Source organism: Battus philenor, unplaced genomic scaffold, assembly GCF_028537555.1.
Source record: "Battus philenor isolate CCGP_79_NKW_IND1 unplaced genomic scaffold, ilBatPhil1.0.hap1 SCAF_1, whole genome shotgun sequence".
NCBI classification, from domain to species: Eukaryota; Metazoa; Arthropoda; class Insecta; order Lepidoptera; family Papilionidae; genus Battus; species Battus philenor.
The window spans coordinates 5,688,805-5,703,380 of NW_027181661.1; the positions used below are offsets into that span (position 1 = coordinate 5,688,805).

A 14,576-nucleotide genomic window follows, 5' to 3' on the forward strand; every position below is an offset into this window, starting at 1 on the left:
AATTATAATTTTAATATCAACTTTCAACTGTTATCTTTAATTATATATTATAAGTGAGACAAGGAGATCTTAGGACAATTCAGTGTCGAATGAGGTGAATCTGATCTCACCATCAACCTTTTTGGTCCTAATTAGTTTTTGTTAAATGTTTCCTGATTAAAAATGGATGTCAATATATAAGTCGAATAAAAACGATGAGTAGGCGAGGTCCCTTCGTTGTCTGAAGTAGATTGAAGTGCTGAACGCACATCTATACCATTAGATAGTTTCAAACTAAACGCTCTAGATTATACGAAAAATGTCTAAGTTCATAAAATTAAACTCTTATTAACTTTCTGTTTTTAATTCATTAAAGACTTTGTTCTCAAGGAGAAAATTTGATTTAATAATAATCGGATTAAATTTTGACGATTAAAAGTCAATTATGATGTTATTCGCTACGCGTCTCGCATTATTTTCATCCCTAGTAATCAGCAGGTATTGATCAGAAAGAACGCGACACAAACATAGAAAATGTATTTATAGTTTATAGTGCACGTCAATAATGCTAAGAAAATAAAACAGACTATCACAAGCTATGGTTGAAATTTACTTCCGCTGAAAGTAGAATCGTTGTATAACTTTTAAACAAATTTCTCATAGCTGTACTAATCAAAAAAAATCTTTAAAACTTATTAATTTTAATTAGAAATATCAGGTCTTTTAATAATAAGAAATAGTAAAATAGACTGTAAGAAGATTTTTCTTTTATAAATGAGTATTCAATTTGACTGCCTTGATAAACTGTTATGGCGTTTGTGTTCTGATACACAACGCATATTCGTATCTGTGTTTTACCGTATAAAATAAATTGTGTTTTATGTGGCCAAATCTTTGAAAAAAGTCGTCAATTCTTCGGAAAAGAGTTTTTCGCGACTGTGAAAAGTGATAAACTGCACCGTATTGTTTTTAGGTTATGTTTCCACCTATTATAAGTATTTTAGGTGGGTTTCAGTGAAACGGGATATCAATTACGTATTTTTTTTTTACTGGACTGAAACGCAAAAAGTGATGTCTGAATGAATTTCTCACGGTTTCTAGATATTCAGTCATGGTGGGAAGTTCCCAGTATTGCATATTTTTGCTCCTTATTCAGGACTGCTTTCAATCTTCTAGATTTTGACATCGAAGTGAGTATTGACCCGTAGATAGTGCGCAGATGTGAATTCTAAAGAAAATGTTTTTGTGCGGTGATGAAGATCATTTTAAGAAATAAGATTAACATTGCAGGAATTAGAAGAGGCCCTTTTGACAGATGGCACTGAGGAGTCTGGTAACTCACTCCTGACCGAGCTGATAGTACGCTTATTGAACGGTTGTTTAGGCAACAATGACATCTCCGCATTTAACTATCAGGTGCATACAGCTGAGTTTGTTTATATCACTAAATGTTTTTACTTCTAAAACTAATGTAAAACATTCCTTATAGATGTATTTGAGACGCCTCTTTAGGCAAAAATGTCAAGAAACTGGAAGATACAATCCATTTAACACTGATATTGACTTTCAATTCTTGCCACTCCGTACTAAGGTTGAAATTCTTTACGCATTATGTGACTTTCGTTTGGATGCAGAAGATGTATTTGATTTATTTAAAAACCTTGAGGCGGAGAGTTTAAGAGTTGAACCTCTCGGGTAAGTGATTTTTTGTTGTTACTACTACAAAGCATTGTTATTTTAAAAATATAATACTTTCAATAGATAATTATTAGGTGTAAATCATTATGAATAATGAAAGAATTTTTTGGCAGATGGGACGATAATGACTCTGCTTATTGGTACTTTTATGGAACAAGATTATACCGTGAAGATATCTTAAAAAAGCCTAGAGCAAAAAGCAAGAAGAAAAGATCAAGGGAGAGTAGAAAACGTGGTTGGTTCTACGGTGATGATTGGCTCGATGACGAGGAATCGGAGCGGGTGTGGCAAGTGGTGTGCTTTACTGAGGAAGATTGGACCCACCTGACAGAGAAATTCAGTAAAGCCACCAGTAAGGTTGAGAAGGAACTATATCGATCTCTATCACAGAATTTCCTGCCTGAGATACCACGGCTTTTCCAGGAAAAGGAGCGCTTACAGCGGAAAAGGTATTTCTATTGTTATTTCTTTTTCATAACTTCCACTTGTTTTCTTAAGTATATAGTATTTTATAAAATATATAGTCCATATTTTTGTTGTTTTGACATTCACAGTCCATTACTAATATTGAATAGGAATATATTTTACACAAATATATTATATTTTATTAACTACTATTTATGTTTATTATAATTTATGAAATTCATTACAATTGAAATCTTTGTGATGCAATTTATTATTCTGTATATTTAATTTTATTTTATTACTAATTATCATACAGAACAAATTATCATTATTTATTTTATACTTCTTTGTTTATCACAAACTAGTGCGAATTAAAATAATCTTAGTGATTAATAGCTCTGCGAATTTTTTATTATTCAAAATATTGAGTAAATGTGTATAATAAAGAGATTTAAAGGGATTTTTCATTTAAAATCTTTAGATATAAATTGATTTAGATAATATTTTGTTAACTCTAGTTGTTAAGTTGTTGCGACTGTATTGCTTTGTTTACTTTTTTTACTTATATATTTGTATGTATACTACAAATGTATGCATTTACAGTATTACTTAAAAATTATTCAGTGTTTTATGGTCTATGTTGTAGACAGTACCCTCTTTATCTCAGCAATCACCTTTAAATTCTATTTGAACATGCACATATTGCTGAAATAAAACAATGTTTGCTTTAAACAATGTTTGTTTTAATAAAAATAATGCAACACTTGAATACTTTAATAAATTCAATCTTAGAGAAGTTCTAGTATAAATTATTATAATTTATATATCTGATTGTAAGGATATTAGTTTTATATTGGTTTAGTATAGTTTGGAGTAGTGAAAATAGAAAAATGTCAGTCATATTTCTATTCATAACACAATCATATAATAATGTAGAATTACATTGAAATATACTATTAGAATGGCTGTGCAGCTAGGCATTATTCTTATTAGAAATAAAGATTATTGATATGTTGCATTACATAACTTGTTAATAAATGAGCCTTATGTAAATTAAGTTCTATGTTATAAATTTTTGCTTAATGTATGACACTTATGTTTTGTAAATATTTTTATGAAATTAATAGAAGTGAAGTTACATTTGCTATACCTACAAGTACAAATTCTATCCATCATCTTTTTTAACCATTTTTTTAAGATATACTAGAATATATGAGAGATCAAATACATAACAATGTATAACATAGTTTTTAGTTTAATACTATGATTATTTCAATTGCGAATTCAAACTTGAGAATAAGATAGTCTATTTATGTTGTTTAAATAAAGATTTCAAGTTTCTGTAGTGTTATACACTATCTTTTCTAACACCATAGAACACACTTATCAAAATCATTATTTGTAGGATTGCTGTGGCGATTATTGTTATTTATCTATTTACACAAATACTGCTGCTATTGTAATATCAATTAGAGATTGCATATTCCGATGGACATGAAGTTGAGAAAGTGCTTTTATATCCATGGAATTAGCAACTGAGGCATACAGGGTGATTGATTAGGTTCAGGGTGGTGATTGATTTTTGTAAAAGATTTAAACGGGTGTATATGTAGTATATTTGCTGTCAATTAAATTATAGTACCATTACCATTAGTAAATAATGTAATTATAATAAAGTAAGAAAATTATTGAATATTATTGTTTGTTTATGGCCATATATTCCAATATACAAAATAAATTAACACAAGCACCTTATACAGATGATTCACGGTTTAAAATTGTAATTGTACACCTTTAACCAATCATTTTGTCTAACAATAATTGTTTGTAATAATAGTTTCTTTAGTTAAATTATGTTTGATTTATACACATTTTTTGGCACCGCATTCTGTTGTATATTTGTATAATTGATAAAATTGGCGAAATTAATGATGAAATGGGCGAAATTATGAAAAAAAAAATGTTTTCCAAACATAATAAAGAAAAGACGTAATCTTTTAAGGTTGTTAGAACTCGCACCTAGACGAACTTCCAGCCGCGTGCTACAAAAGATCAAACAGAAAGAAGAAGAACGCAAGCAAAGTGTAGATGAGGACAAAGAAGAGGAAGATAATAAGCAGTCATCAGGACTTGCTCGAGACACAAGGGCTAGGAGACGGAACCTGTTAAGGTACAATTGCTTGTTCATTTGTTTCAATTTTAACATTTTCTGGATCATTTACCATATAAACAACATATTCTTTAAACTTGTTTGAATAACTTGTTAGTCTAAATATAATTTTAACAACTTGTTGTGTTGTTTCTAAAGTAATTTTTTCTATGAAATTGTAGTAGCAACTTCAGTTGCTAATAAATAATGAACAGGAAGTTTTTGGAAGAAAAAGTGCCCTTTGTGATGTTACACTTTAACTTAGTGAATTGCAATTAGAATAAACAATTATAATTTAATATTAATTTAAATGAGTCAATTACAGTTTTTTGTTTATCTGTGATTTTCGAAAAAATGTTTATTATGAATACTCAAAATTTGATTATGCAAAAATGATTTATGTTTTTTAGATCCAAGTCAGTTTCGTCGGATTCGTCAGACGAAAGTTCAGAAAGTTCAGAAGAGGAAATGCCTCAAAAAGTTTGTAAAAAACCTAAGTTGTCTGCAAAGCGATCAAAAAACTCATCTTCTACGCACAAAGGAGAGCCCCCTCCAGATCCACCCGTGAGAACTGGAAGAAAAACCAATAATTCATTGGCCTGCGCTACAGGCCAAATAGTCATTCCTGATAATGATGAACCTGTTAACAGTACCAGGAAGAAATTAAAAACCTCACAAATGTTAGTCAAAATTTAATTTAACTTTAATGAATTTTGTATTAATGTGGTTAACCAATAAGATTATTCACATTTTTTATATGATTTTTTGGCTCTGCCACCAATCCCAAAAAAATTTTAAGGTACTATATAGGGTGCATTTAAATTTATGTATAATGTTTTGTGTAATAAAAAAAGGACAGCAGCTTATAAAGTAAAAAAATACCTTCTACCTTCTTGTAAAGTAAAAAGAATTCTTCAAACCCAATGGTTATGAATGATATATCTAATGTTTCTACAGATGATGACATTTTTGATCCAGTCAATTATAAACAAGCATGTTTGTTATCAATTAGCTATGAATATTTATATATATTTATGTATATATATGAATTATTATTATAATAGAATTAGATTTATAATATTATAATAATTTATATTATCCCTAATTTCATTTTATAATTATAATACGTTTTTTACCCTTGGAATTTTCACTGTAGACTAACCCTCTTCTTAGAGATGTGTTTACCATGTAAAAAAGGGTTGGGTGTAAATAGTTGTCTGTTTTGTATTAATAAAAATACTGTTTGTACTGAATTTGTACTTGCAATAATGCTATAATTATAATATTTTGTAGTTACTAAACTAACTAAAGTTACATTGGTTTCACAATCATAATAAAGATTTCTATTTTAGCTTTAGTCAAACTGATGAAGATGTCCAGATTGATATGTACAAAGTACTAGAGCAACTCAGCGCTCATGATGATGCTTGGCCATTTATGGACCCCGTTGAAGAGGAGTATGCCCCCAATTATTATGCAGTCATACGGCGTCCCATGGACTTGCGCAAGATGGAGGAAAGACTTGATTCCGGATACTACACAGACTTCAATATGTTTAAAGCAGACTTCAAATTGATTGTGAACAATTGTCGATTATATAATGGACAAGATAATGGTAAAGAAGATTATTTGATTCTACATTTCTTCATAAATCGTGAAATAAATACATTAAATGATAGAGATATTCTAAAAATCTATCTCCTATGCATATCAATTGAAAAGTTTACATTTGTTTAATAATCACATATTATATTCCAAGTAATAAATTTATAGGCTGTAGAACACTGTCTACTACATTCTATACTGCAAATTAAATTTGTTATACTGTGAATTCTTTTCTCTTGGGATCATAGGCCTTGACAATGAGGATAACATTTGATTTTGTGTACCCGTTACCTTAATTTATTATGGTATGAGAATTATAAATATGTATAATTATTTCAATTAATAATCATCCTTCACACACAATTTTATAATAAAATAACAGTATTTTAATAGGATTTTTAATGTTTCTAAAATAGAATATACAGTTATGGTGGACAATCTCCAAGCGGCCTTCGATCGCCTTACGGAGAAGTACATTCATCGTGTATCATCATCAGATGAAGAGATTGCAGTGGAATACCAGCTCCCTACCCCATCTCGGAAACACAAGCTCAAGACTAATGAATCTCCTGTTCGACACAAAAGAAAGAAGAGGAAATCTCAAAGTGACACGGGTAACATTAACTTTGCTATCATACAGCTAAATTTATGAAATATCATAATTTAAAGTATGACTATCAAATTGAGATCATATGGTAATAAGCAGCTATTGCATCTTAAAAATTCCTCAATTGTATAGATCACATTCCACTGCAAACTACAAAATGCAGAAGTTTACCAAGTTTAATTTTGAAAAGATTTATTATATGAATTGATAATTGTATTTATAATTTTGTAATTAAATGAAAATGTTGTCCTGAAATGAAATTTAACTGCTTCTTTCTTTCATTTAAAAGTACTTTATTATTTGATATTTATATTCTATGCATTCAATTATTCCACATTACTGGTTTTTAGGTTTCATTGTGTTGCATGTCCCGTAGCTCTCACCACCTTTGACCAGTCTTAATGTGCATGTCTGACATTGGATTTGGTGAGTTAATAATGATGACTGAGTACTGAGTACTATCAAAATATTTTGTATAAATTTATTTTATACTACTTATGATTAAAAATGAATGTTACTTAAATATTAAATTACGAATTAAATACAATACAATATTACTAAATAATTACAAGTTCTGTCATATATATATATATATAAACGATTTGTATTTAAGTAAATATAAAGAAATTATGTGATATCTTAAAAAAAGACTATCATAATTATCTGCTACAAACTTATATATATTTTTTTAATTTTTGTAAATATCGTAATTATTATTAACGTTCTTTCAATACCTGCTTGAATCTATTTGATAATTTATCTATGTTTTATAAAGTTAAATACAATAATGCAATATGTAGAACTTATTTCTCAGTGTATTATTGCATATGCTGATGTTTTTTTTTTTAATAGTGTCACATATATATAATTTATGATGATAGTCATGCTTTCTTAACATGAACTTATAAGGGACATAAAAATAGTGTGAATTTACGGTAATTGTTTTGTTGTTTTTATTGAAAAATACTATTTGTATTTATTGCAGGTGAGCCAAAATCTAGTTGCTCTGAACCAGTAGAACAAGAACAAGAAGAAGAAGAAGAAAAGGAATTACCTGAAACAAGCGATGAAGTTAAACCTAAAGAATCTCATAAAAGTAAAGAGGGTAAAGAGAAAAAGAAACGCAAGGGACACCATAGACATGGAAAACATTCCAAAAACCACAAAAAAACCCACCGATCTGAACATGAGTCTAGAAGTAGACACAGTAAAAAGTTAAAGCATGCGAAAAATAAGGACAGAGAAGGGAAAAAATCAAAAAGAAAGAAGAGCAAGCATCAAGAGCCGATAGAAACCGAAGAACCCTTGGAACAAGTAGAAGTAATGAAAAGGAGCGAGTCACAAGAATCCATAGAGAGTTCAAACAGAAGCCGCAGTGCCAGTCCACTGCCATCTATCCACACTCCGACGCCCACGCCCTCGCCTACTCCTTCTCCGACCGAATTGGACAAGATCGCGCGGCGCGAGCGGCGAAACCGACGTGAATTTCATGAAGAGTGCACAGACCAGCTCGCCGATCCAGACTTCTACAAAGATAAATACGACAAAATCAAAGAACGACGACGGCATGCCGCTAGGGATGCGTGGGAATCTCTGTTTGATAGTAAACAAAAATTAGTAGATACACAGAAGCAAAATTTGCATATTCCTGAGAAAGAGAGGAATCAAAAGTTAAGAGAGACTATTGAAAAGCTCAAAGCGAAGAATGAGAAATATAGGCACAGTTCACTATTTAATAGTCTTTTTGCGGCTCACAGTGGCGCTTTTAAACGGAAAAACTCGAATACCAAAGAATCTAGACGTTCTACTAAAGATAATGATGATGACAATACAGATGAAGAGGAGGAGGAGGAGGAAGAGGAGGTAAAAGAAAAACCTACTCCCAAAAAGAGGGGAAGAAAAAGCATAGCTAGAAACGAATCAGCTACTGTAGCTTTAGAGCAAGCTGTTAAAGATATTAGTAAATGGTTAGATGATGCTCCTAAAGGTTCGACTTCAAGTTCTCCATCTGATAGTCCGGCGCAAACAATCTCAACTGAGGATCAAGATAATAGTCGACAGGATGACGAATCTTCGCAAGAAGAAAAGCCTTTGCAGCCTAAAAAAGAAGTTAGTCGCAAAAGACCTTCTTCACGAGAGCCAAAACTAGTAAAAAGAAGAGAAATCCAGCGGACAATTGACAGATTGCAACCAGGAAAAAGTAAGGGAAACCTTTTGACAAATATGTCCATAAAAAATTCGGACAAACTGGAAGACTCGGTCCCTACAGGACCACTTAATAAAGCACGTGAAATAGTTAAAACTGAGGAATCGAGCCCTAAGCTTAGCCTTGGTTCTGTGCTGCCTTCAGTGGAATTTAGTCTTGGAAGTGATCATAACTTTATTAATGACGACAAAATCGAGGAGAAGAAAGAAACAGATACTACTGAGACAAAACTTACAGTTGCAGAAGAAGTTAAAATTGAAACAAAAAAAGAAGACAAAGTACCAGTTCCAACTAAGAAAGATGCAGAGGTTGAAACTGACCTAACAATGCCACCCAAACCTAGCCAAGAAAAAGCCACGCCAAATCTCAGTGCTTGGTTTAAGGCTTTCGGAACACCAAAAGCAACTACTTCAACTATACTAGCAAAGAAAAAGAACGAAAATCATGAAACTGATGACAAAGTGACAGATAAAACTAACACAGATAGTAAATTAACTAAAAATGCTGTAAAATACGATCCTCCGAGCGGACAAGAGACACCTCTTCAAGAAGGCGGTGAAAGCCCTCTTCCCCACGCATCAAACACACCAAGACAACGGCGCACTAGCACCGGCAGCTCTATATCGGAGCGTTCGTCGTTCAGCCAAGATCTCGACTCTCCTCGACATCAAATGTCACACAATTCTCCTCTTCTGCGTTCTCCCGCTTCTCCAAGACATGATGATTTTCAAAAGATATCTTATCCTATTATAAACGGGACAGTTCGAGCTGGTTTCTATCAAGATACTACCTCTGTGAAAAGTAGCCCAGAAAAAAGTTGCAGTCCCCGAGAGATGCCACAATCTCCATATTCACCATATTCTCAACATGTCTATATTTCGAACAACGCTACGGGGTCAGCTACTCCTAATTATTTTGTGGATCACAATAAGAGTCCTTTGCCTACCTATGGGCAAAACGCTCCTTCATATTATGATGCGTCGAAATCCCCTATGGTTTGTAAGCCAATACGAGTTGATGATGATTTCACACCATCAGGACCAGAACAGCCCCAACAAAGTCCTTACAACGGTCCATACTCACCAACCACTCCACCATATCCACAAGTACCGACTAAGAGCTATTCACAAACACAAGTTTCGCCTCATCCTAGTCCAGTGACAACTAATCCAATGCCGGCTACTTCCACGATAATCAACTCTGATTCGAAAACCACTCATTTCCCGGTCAAAAAACGTACTTACAATGAACCGGAAGAACTAACTAAAAAAGCTATTGATCCGAAAGATATACCTTTGCCACCCAAAAATGAACATCCGAAAATTACGCAATCTGCACACAACATAGCTGCTTTATCAAACACTTCCGTTGATGATATAGCATTGGCATTATGTGAAAAATCTGAAATTGCCAAGCTGAATACTTTACGCGAAAAAAATACATTAGAGTATGTGGAACGACACGTCATTGAGAACAGAGATATTGGTTATGAAACAAATGAAACTATTAACGAAAGTAAAAACCTGATGGTTAATGTGGAGTCTATGAAATCAATAGCCGCCATCAAGAAAGACAGTGTTGACATGGTTAATATGGGCTACATGAACCCAGATGTTGATAGAAGAAATAATAACGAAACACATGAAGTGATTGATTTTGCGAAACCGAGCGCATTGAATCTAGGAATAAATAATACTATAATAAATCACCCCACGCATAAAACTTTAGCAAAGGCTAATGTGGGTGTGAGCAACATGACACCAGCGCATTCTCATGACAGGCAAATCGTGGCGGAGAGGATTAATCAGAACATTGCTCACGCGCATCACAGTCAGTACGATGCTACCAACTTCTCCCTGAGCGATATTGAGTTGGCTAACAAGAAGCTGTATGCTTGCAATGCTGTACCTTCTACAGCAGCCATTGATTACGGCAATTGGAAAGTTACGAACCAAATTAGAAAATCCGACATTTTGCCTTCAGACTATTCAACAACTTACAATGCAAACAATGAAGATAAACTTAAAGGCGAAATTAACGTGACCAACACCGCTGCTATCAATTACAATAAAAATCTTCAACAACAGCAACAACAGTACAACTCATACAACAATGTCCCGAGGGCAAGCCTTCAGCGCTCACAGGAGATGGGACAAAATCTACCTGCGGAATTAAGAATTCCGAACCCACGTGCCATGATTAAACACGATCATTTGAACGTTCTTTCGGCACATGGAGACGCGGATTCTATGGCTAAGAATTTGGATTCTGTTTCCAAATCGCATAAAACGGAAAAACTACTGCAAAATCATCCCCATGCTTCACCAACATCATATAAAACCTCATACAATACACATCCTGCAAGATCTCTAGATACTCTGAGAAGTATACCTAATATTCCTCAAATGTTAGAGAGGTATAGCAACGATGAAAGATATCTATCAAGCTTTGCCACTACTAGTGCGTCACTGTATCACGACAAATCGTTTTCAATGTTTAACAAAAGCTTAGCTTCCGACGTAAATCCCATCAGCACGGCATATTCACAGCCATCCTCATCTATAAACAAGGATAGCAATCTATACAAGACATCACCAAGCATTGCGAGTACTCAAGTAGATACAAAAGCAAAGACCAAACGTAAGAGGACAGCAGAAAATAAATCGTCTCCAGTTGTAGGAAGTCAGGCCTACCATACTTCAACCTGTAGCACGGACATTCACAGAATTGATTCTGTGAAGCCAAATATAATGCCTGCAAGTGCTTTCAATTTTGGAACTACCCCCAATATGGCACTTGGAGGTGCACTTTATGGAGACAATGGTGCGTTCTCCATAGAAGATTTTCGCAATAGCACCAATCAACTGATGGCAGCCAACTATATGGCGGCTGCCGTAGCTCATCAACAAAGAAATACAGCAGAGGCCAGTGCTGAGAAATTAGTAAAACCGGCTCATCAGAATTCAACTCACAGCAGCGGGTCATTTCCATTCATAGGACACGGGCAAGTACGCGCTGGGTACCCATTTGTCAGCGCAGAGTCATCTTCGCCACTTTACCAGCAGTATTTACAACGTCACCAGGAAGAGTTGCTTCGACAAACGGGGGCGCAGATTATGAGTTTATACTCTCCTGCCTATCCAGCTGCGCTGGGCGTACGCCCGCCGCCATATGACGCTATCAATCGGCACTCGTGGCTCTGAGCCTCGCCACCGGCGCCGCCTGCGCCGCTCCTGCCGCCCGCGCCGCCAGTGTCGCCCGCGTCATTAGCGCAGCCCGTGCCATTTGCGCAGCCCGTGCCACTTGCGCAGCCCACGCCACTAGCACCTATAGCGCCACTCGTGCCACTAGCGCCGTATGGGTCATTAGCGCCACTAGCGCCACTCGCGCCGATCGCGCCGCTGCCGCCGGTCCCGCCTCTACACTTAATGCCGACGCATCTGACACCGACACACGACGATTTATACCTATATTGGATTCGTAAATAAATGTGAGGATTATTCAAGGAGAAGACCTATCTACTTATTATTGACTGTAGACTCGAAATAACATACATAATTGTGAAAATTCTTTATAGATAAGTATTATTCGCATAATCTATTATGATCATGACAAATATATTTACTGAATATTAGCTATACGTATACGCCTCGTATTGTACTATTACTTAATATTAACGTTGATCAGCGACCAGCTCGCACATTTTCTGTATCGATGTACTTGTTAACATGTAATTCTTTCCGTTTATCATAACAAATCGACGTTGCGACTAAAAATATTATTATACGTATGTTACTGTATTGTGAGTGTCTATGACTAGAATAAGAACTCTATTTCCAGTTTCTTTAAACGTTTCATTGACCTATCGAGCAGAAGTATTTATTGAAGGCGAACAGGGACAACGCTGACGCTTGGCGAATCGACGCAACTAAATGAATTATTATTGCTTACAAATGAAATTTTAGTTATTTGATTTTAACATTCATAGACAGACGCTTTTAAGCCTTTTAGCTTTAGTTTCCTATTGAAATATTGCTTTTTATGGTCACAGAAAATGAAATTGTTATTTGATAAATCTAAATTTTATTTTTTAGCGTTTTAAATGAATTGTTATGTAAATACTTGACTACTTTGTTTACGTACAAGTTTTTTTTTAAGGTATACTTCAGTTAAGTGATATCTATGACTCTTGTAATAGTATTAAGAAGTTCATATAAGAATTATAAATCTTTCTTCTTGTGTAAAAATGGAAATAAAGATTTCAAAGTAAAAAAAATATTCTGAGCTTTTAATTTGCGGGCCAAGATAAAACGCAATTATTTATGTCAAAAACCTATTACTCATTAAAAATTATACAAGTAACGGCCACCGCACCTTACATTAAGACAGAAAATAATCGTTCAGCTTGTTTAAATGATATTGGCAGAAATTTTGCCTTTTGAGTTTATAGTAAAACTCAAAACTAGCATTATTGTAAAGCGGTAGTCTACGTGAGACTGGCTTCTTGCAAATCAAATTAAAATACCGCCTGCGAAAGAAAGGTAATTACAAATTGTAGTATTTATATATCGACGCAATGCTCTTTACCAAAAACAAATTCGTGCGCCGCCCGCCTTCATCGCAGGAATTCCTTGAGCTCCGTTGGTGACAAGTTCTTTGGCGGATCATCTCCTTATATCTGCAGAGCATAAACCTCTCCAATGCTCTTGAGCCTTCTTATATAGCTTATAATACACTACCTAATCTTAGACACTGTCAAGTCATCACCGGCAATACAGTGGACAACGACCTTCGTCTTCAGACGTTGCAGTACTAGGGATTGTTTAAAACTAATTGAATAAAGTATATTTATATACACTTAACAATTAGTATTTATGAGTTTTGTGAATAGAAGTCTCCTCGCCACAAAAAGATATGTTGCTTGAACCATTGGAGCATTAGTTATAACATTCTTCGAAAACGTGTTTTATAAAACATTTTACAAAAACACTGTTGTGATTTCTCCTCCGTTATGTTGGATCTTGGGATCTATAGGAGCGTTGCAATGAAACCCCGATCAACCAGCAGTACCTGCAGGCAATAATACCTGCTTAGAATTCCGATACAATTTTTTGTTTGATGGTTATAGAATGAACCGGCGATGATGATGGTGTGCAGTGTACGTAGATTGTCTTATTGTCGTCGCGTCCCAAGACGGAAAATCGTTTGAATGTATAGGGTGTGATTATATTGTAGGTATCGGCACCTACAGTCAACGAATTGGTGAGTTGAGCGGCAGAGACAAAGTAATTAATTAATGTTTTTTGTGTGATCGGAGCTGGTACAAAGGAGCGGATATGCTTTGATAACAGCATTTCCTGGCTTTCAAAGGGATTAATTTCGTAATCCTCCCTTTCTGTAACCGTGTTAGGTCTTAGCTGCAGTCTGAAGGCGTTAGATTATGGTGCCGGTAGCTGTGGCAATACCCGGTGCAGTGTGTGTGTAGGACGAGTTCTACACTCTTGACACGTAGAATGTTGTTGGTGTAAAGCGTGTAAACAACCGGATCCCTGGGGCACGCCCCCCAAGAAGAGGCATTGTCGGGAGCAGACTCCTTCGGCGCAATTCTGAAACGTTAGAGCGGTCAGAAAGTTTCGTATTAAGTATGTGTTTGCGAAGTAATCTTTACACCGACAGTTCAACGTACCAACTGATCTCTTAATACAGTGAATTCCATTTGCGTTCCCGCGTCGTATTTCTAATGTAATTGACCATTTGTAAATATAAAAAAATACTTTTTAGCTTTAGGCTATGTATGGTATGAAAATTTTAAGTCAAGAATTTCCAAGTATCCTTAATCTAACCTGATCATATAAATTTAATTTTTTGCACTAATAGCAAAACAAACAAGATTTACATACACTCGTTCCGATTTTTTGGGATTGATT

General features: G+C 34.5%; 1 protein-coding gene across 1 annotated transcript; it reads left to right on the forward strand.

The window, feature by feature from the left end:
- Positions 1–799: 799 nt before the first annotated feature.
- Positions 800–12,850, forward strand: dikar. Its single transcript, XM_068761371.1, has 9 exons — positions 800–1,169; positions 1,270–1,395; positions 1,469–1,674; positions 1,791–2,126; positions 4,085–4,252; positions 4,642–4,911; positions 5,584–5,846; positions 6,253–6,450; positions 7,429–12,850. The coding sequence occupies exons 1-9, from the start codon at positions 1,059–1,061 to the stop codon at positions 11,850–11,852; spliced, it is 6,102 nt and encodes a 2,033-aa protein (XP_068617472.1). The 5' UTR covers positions 800–1,058; the 3' UTR covers positions 11,853–12,850.
- Positions 12,851–14,576: the final 1,726 nt, after the last annotated feature.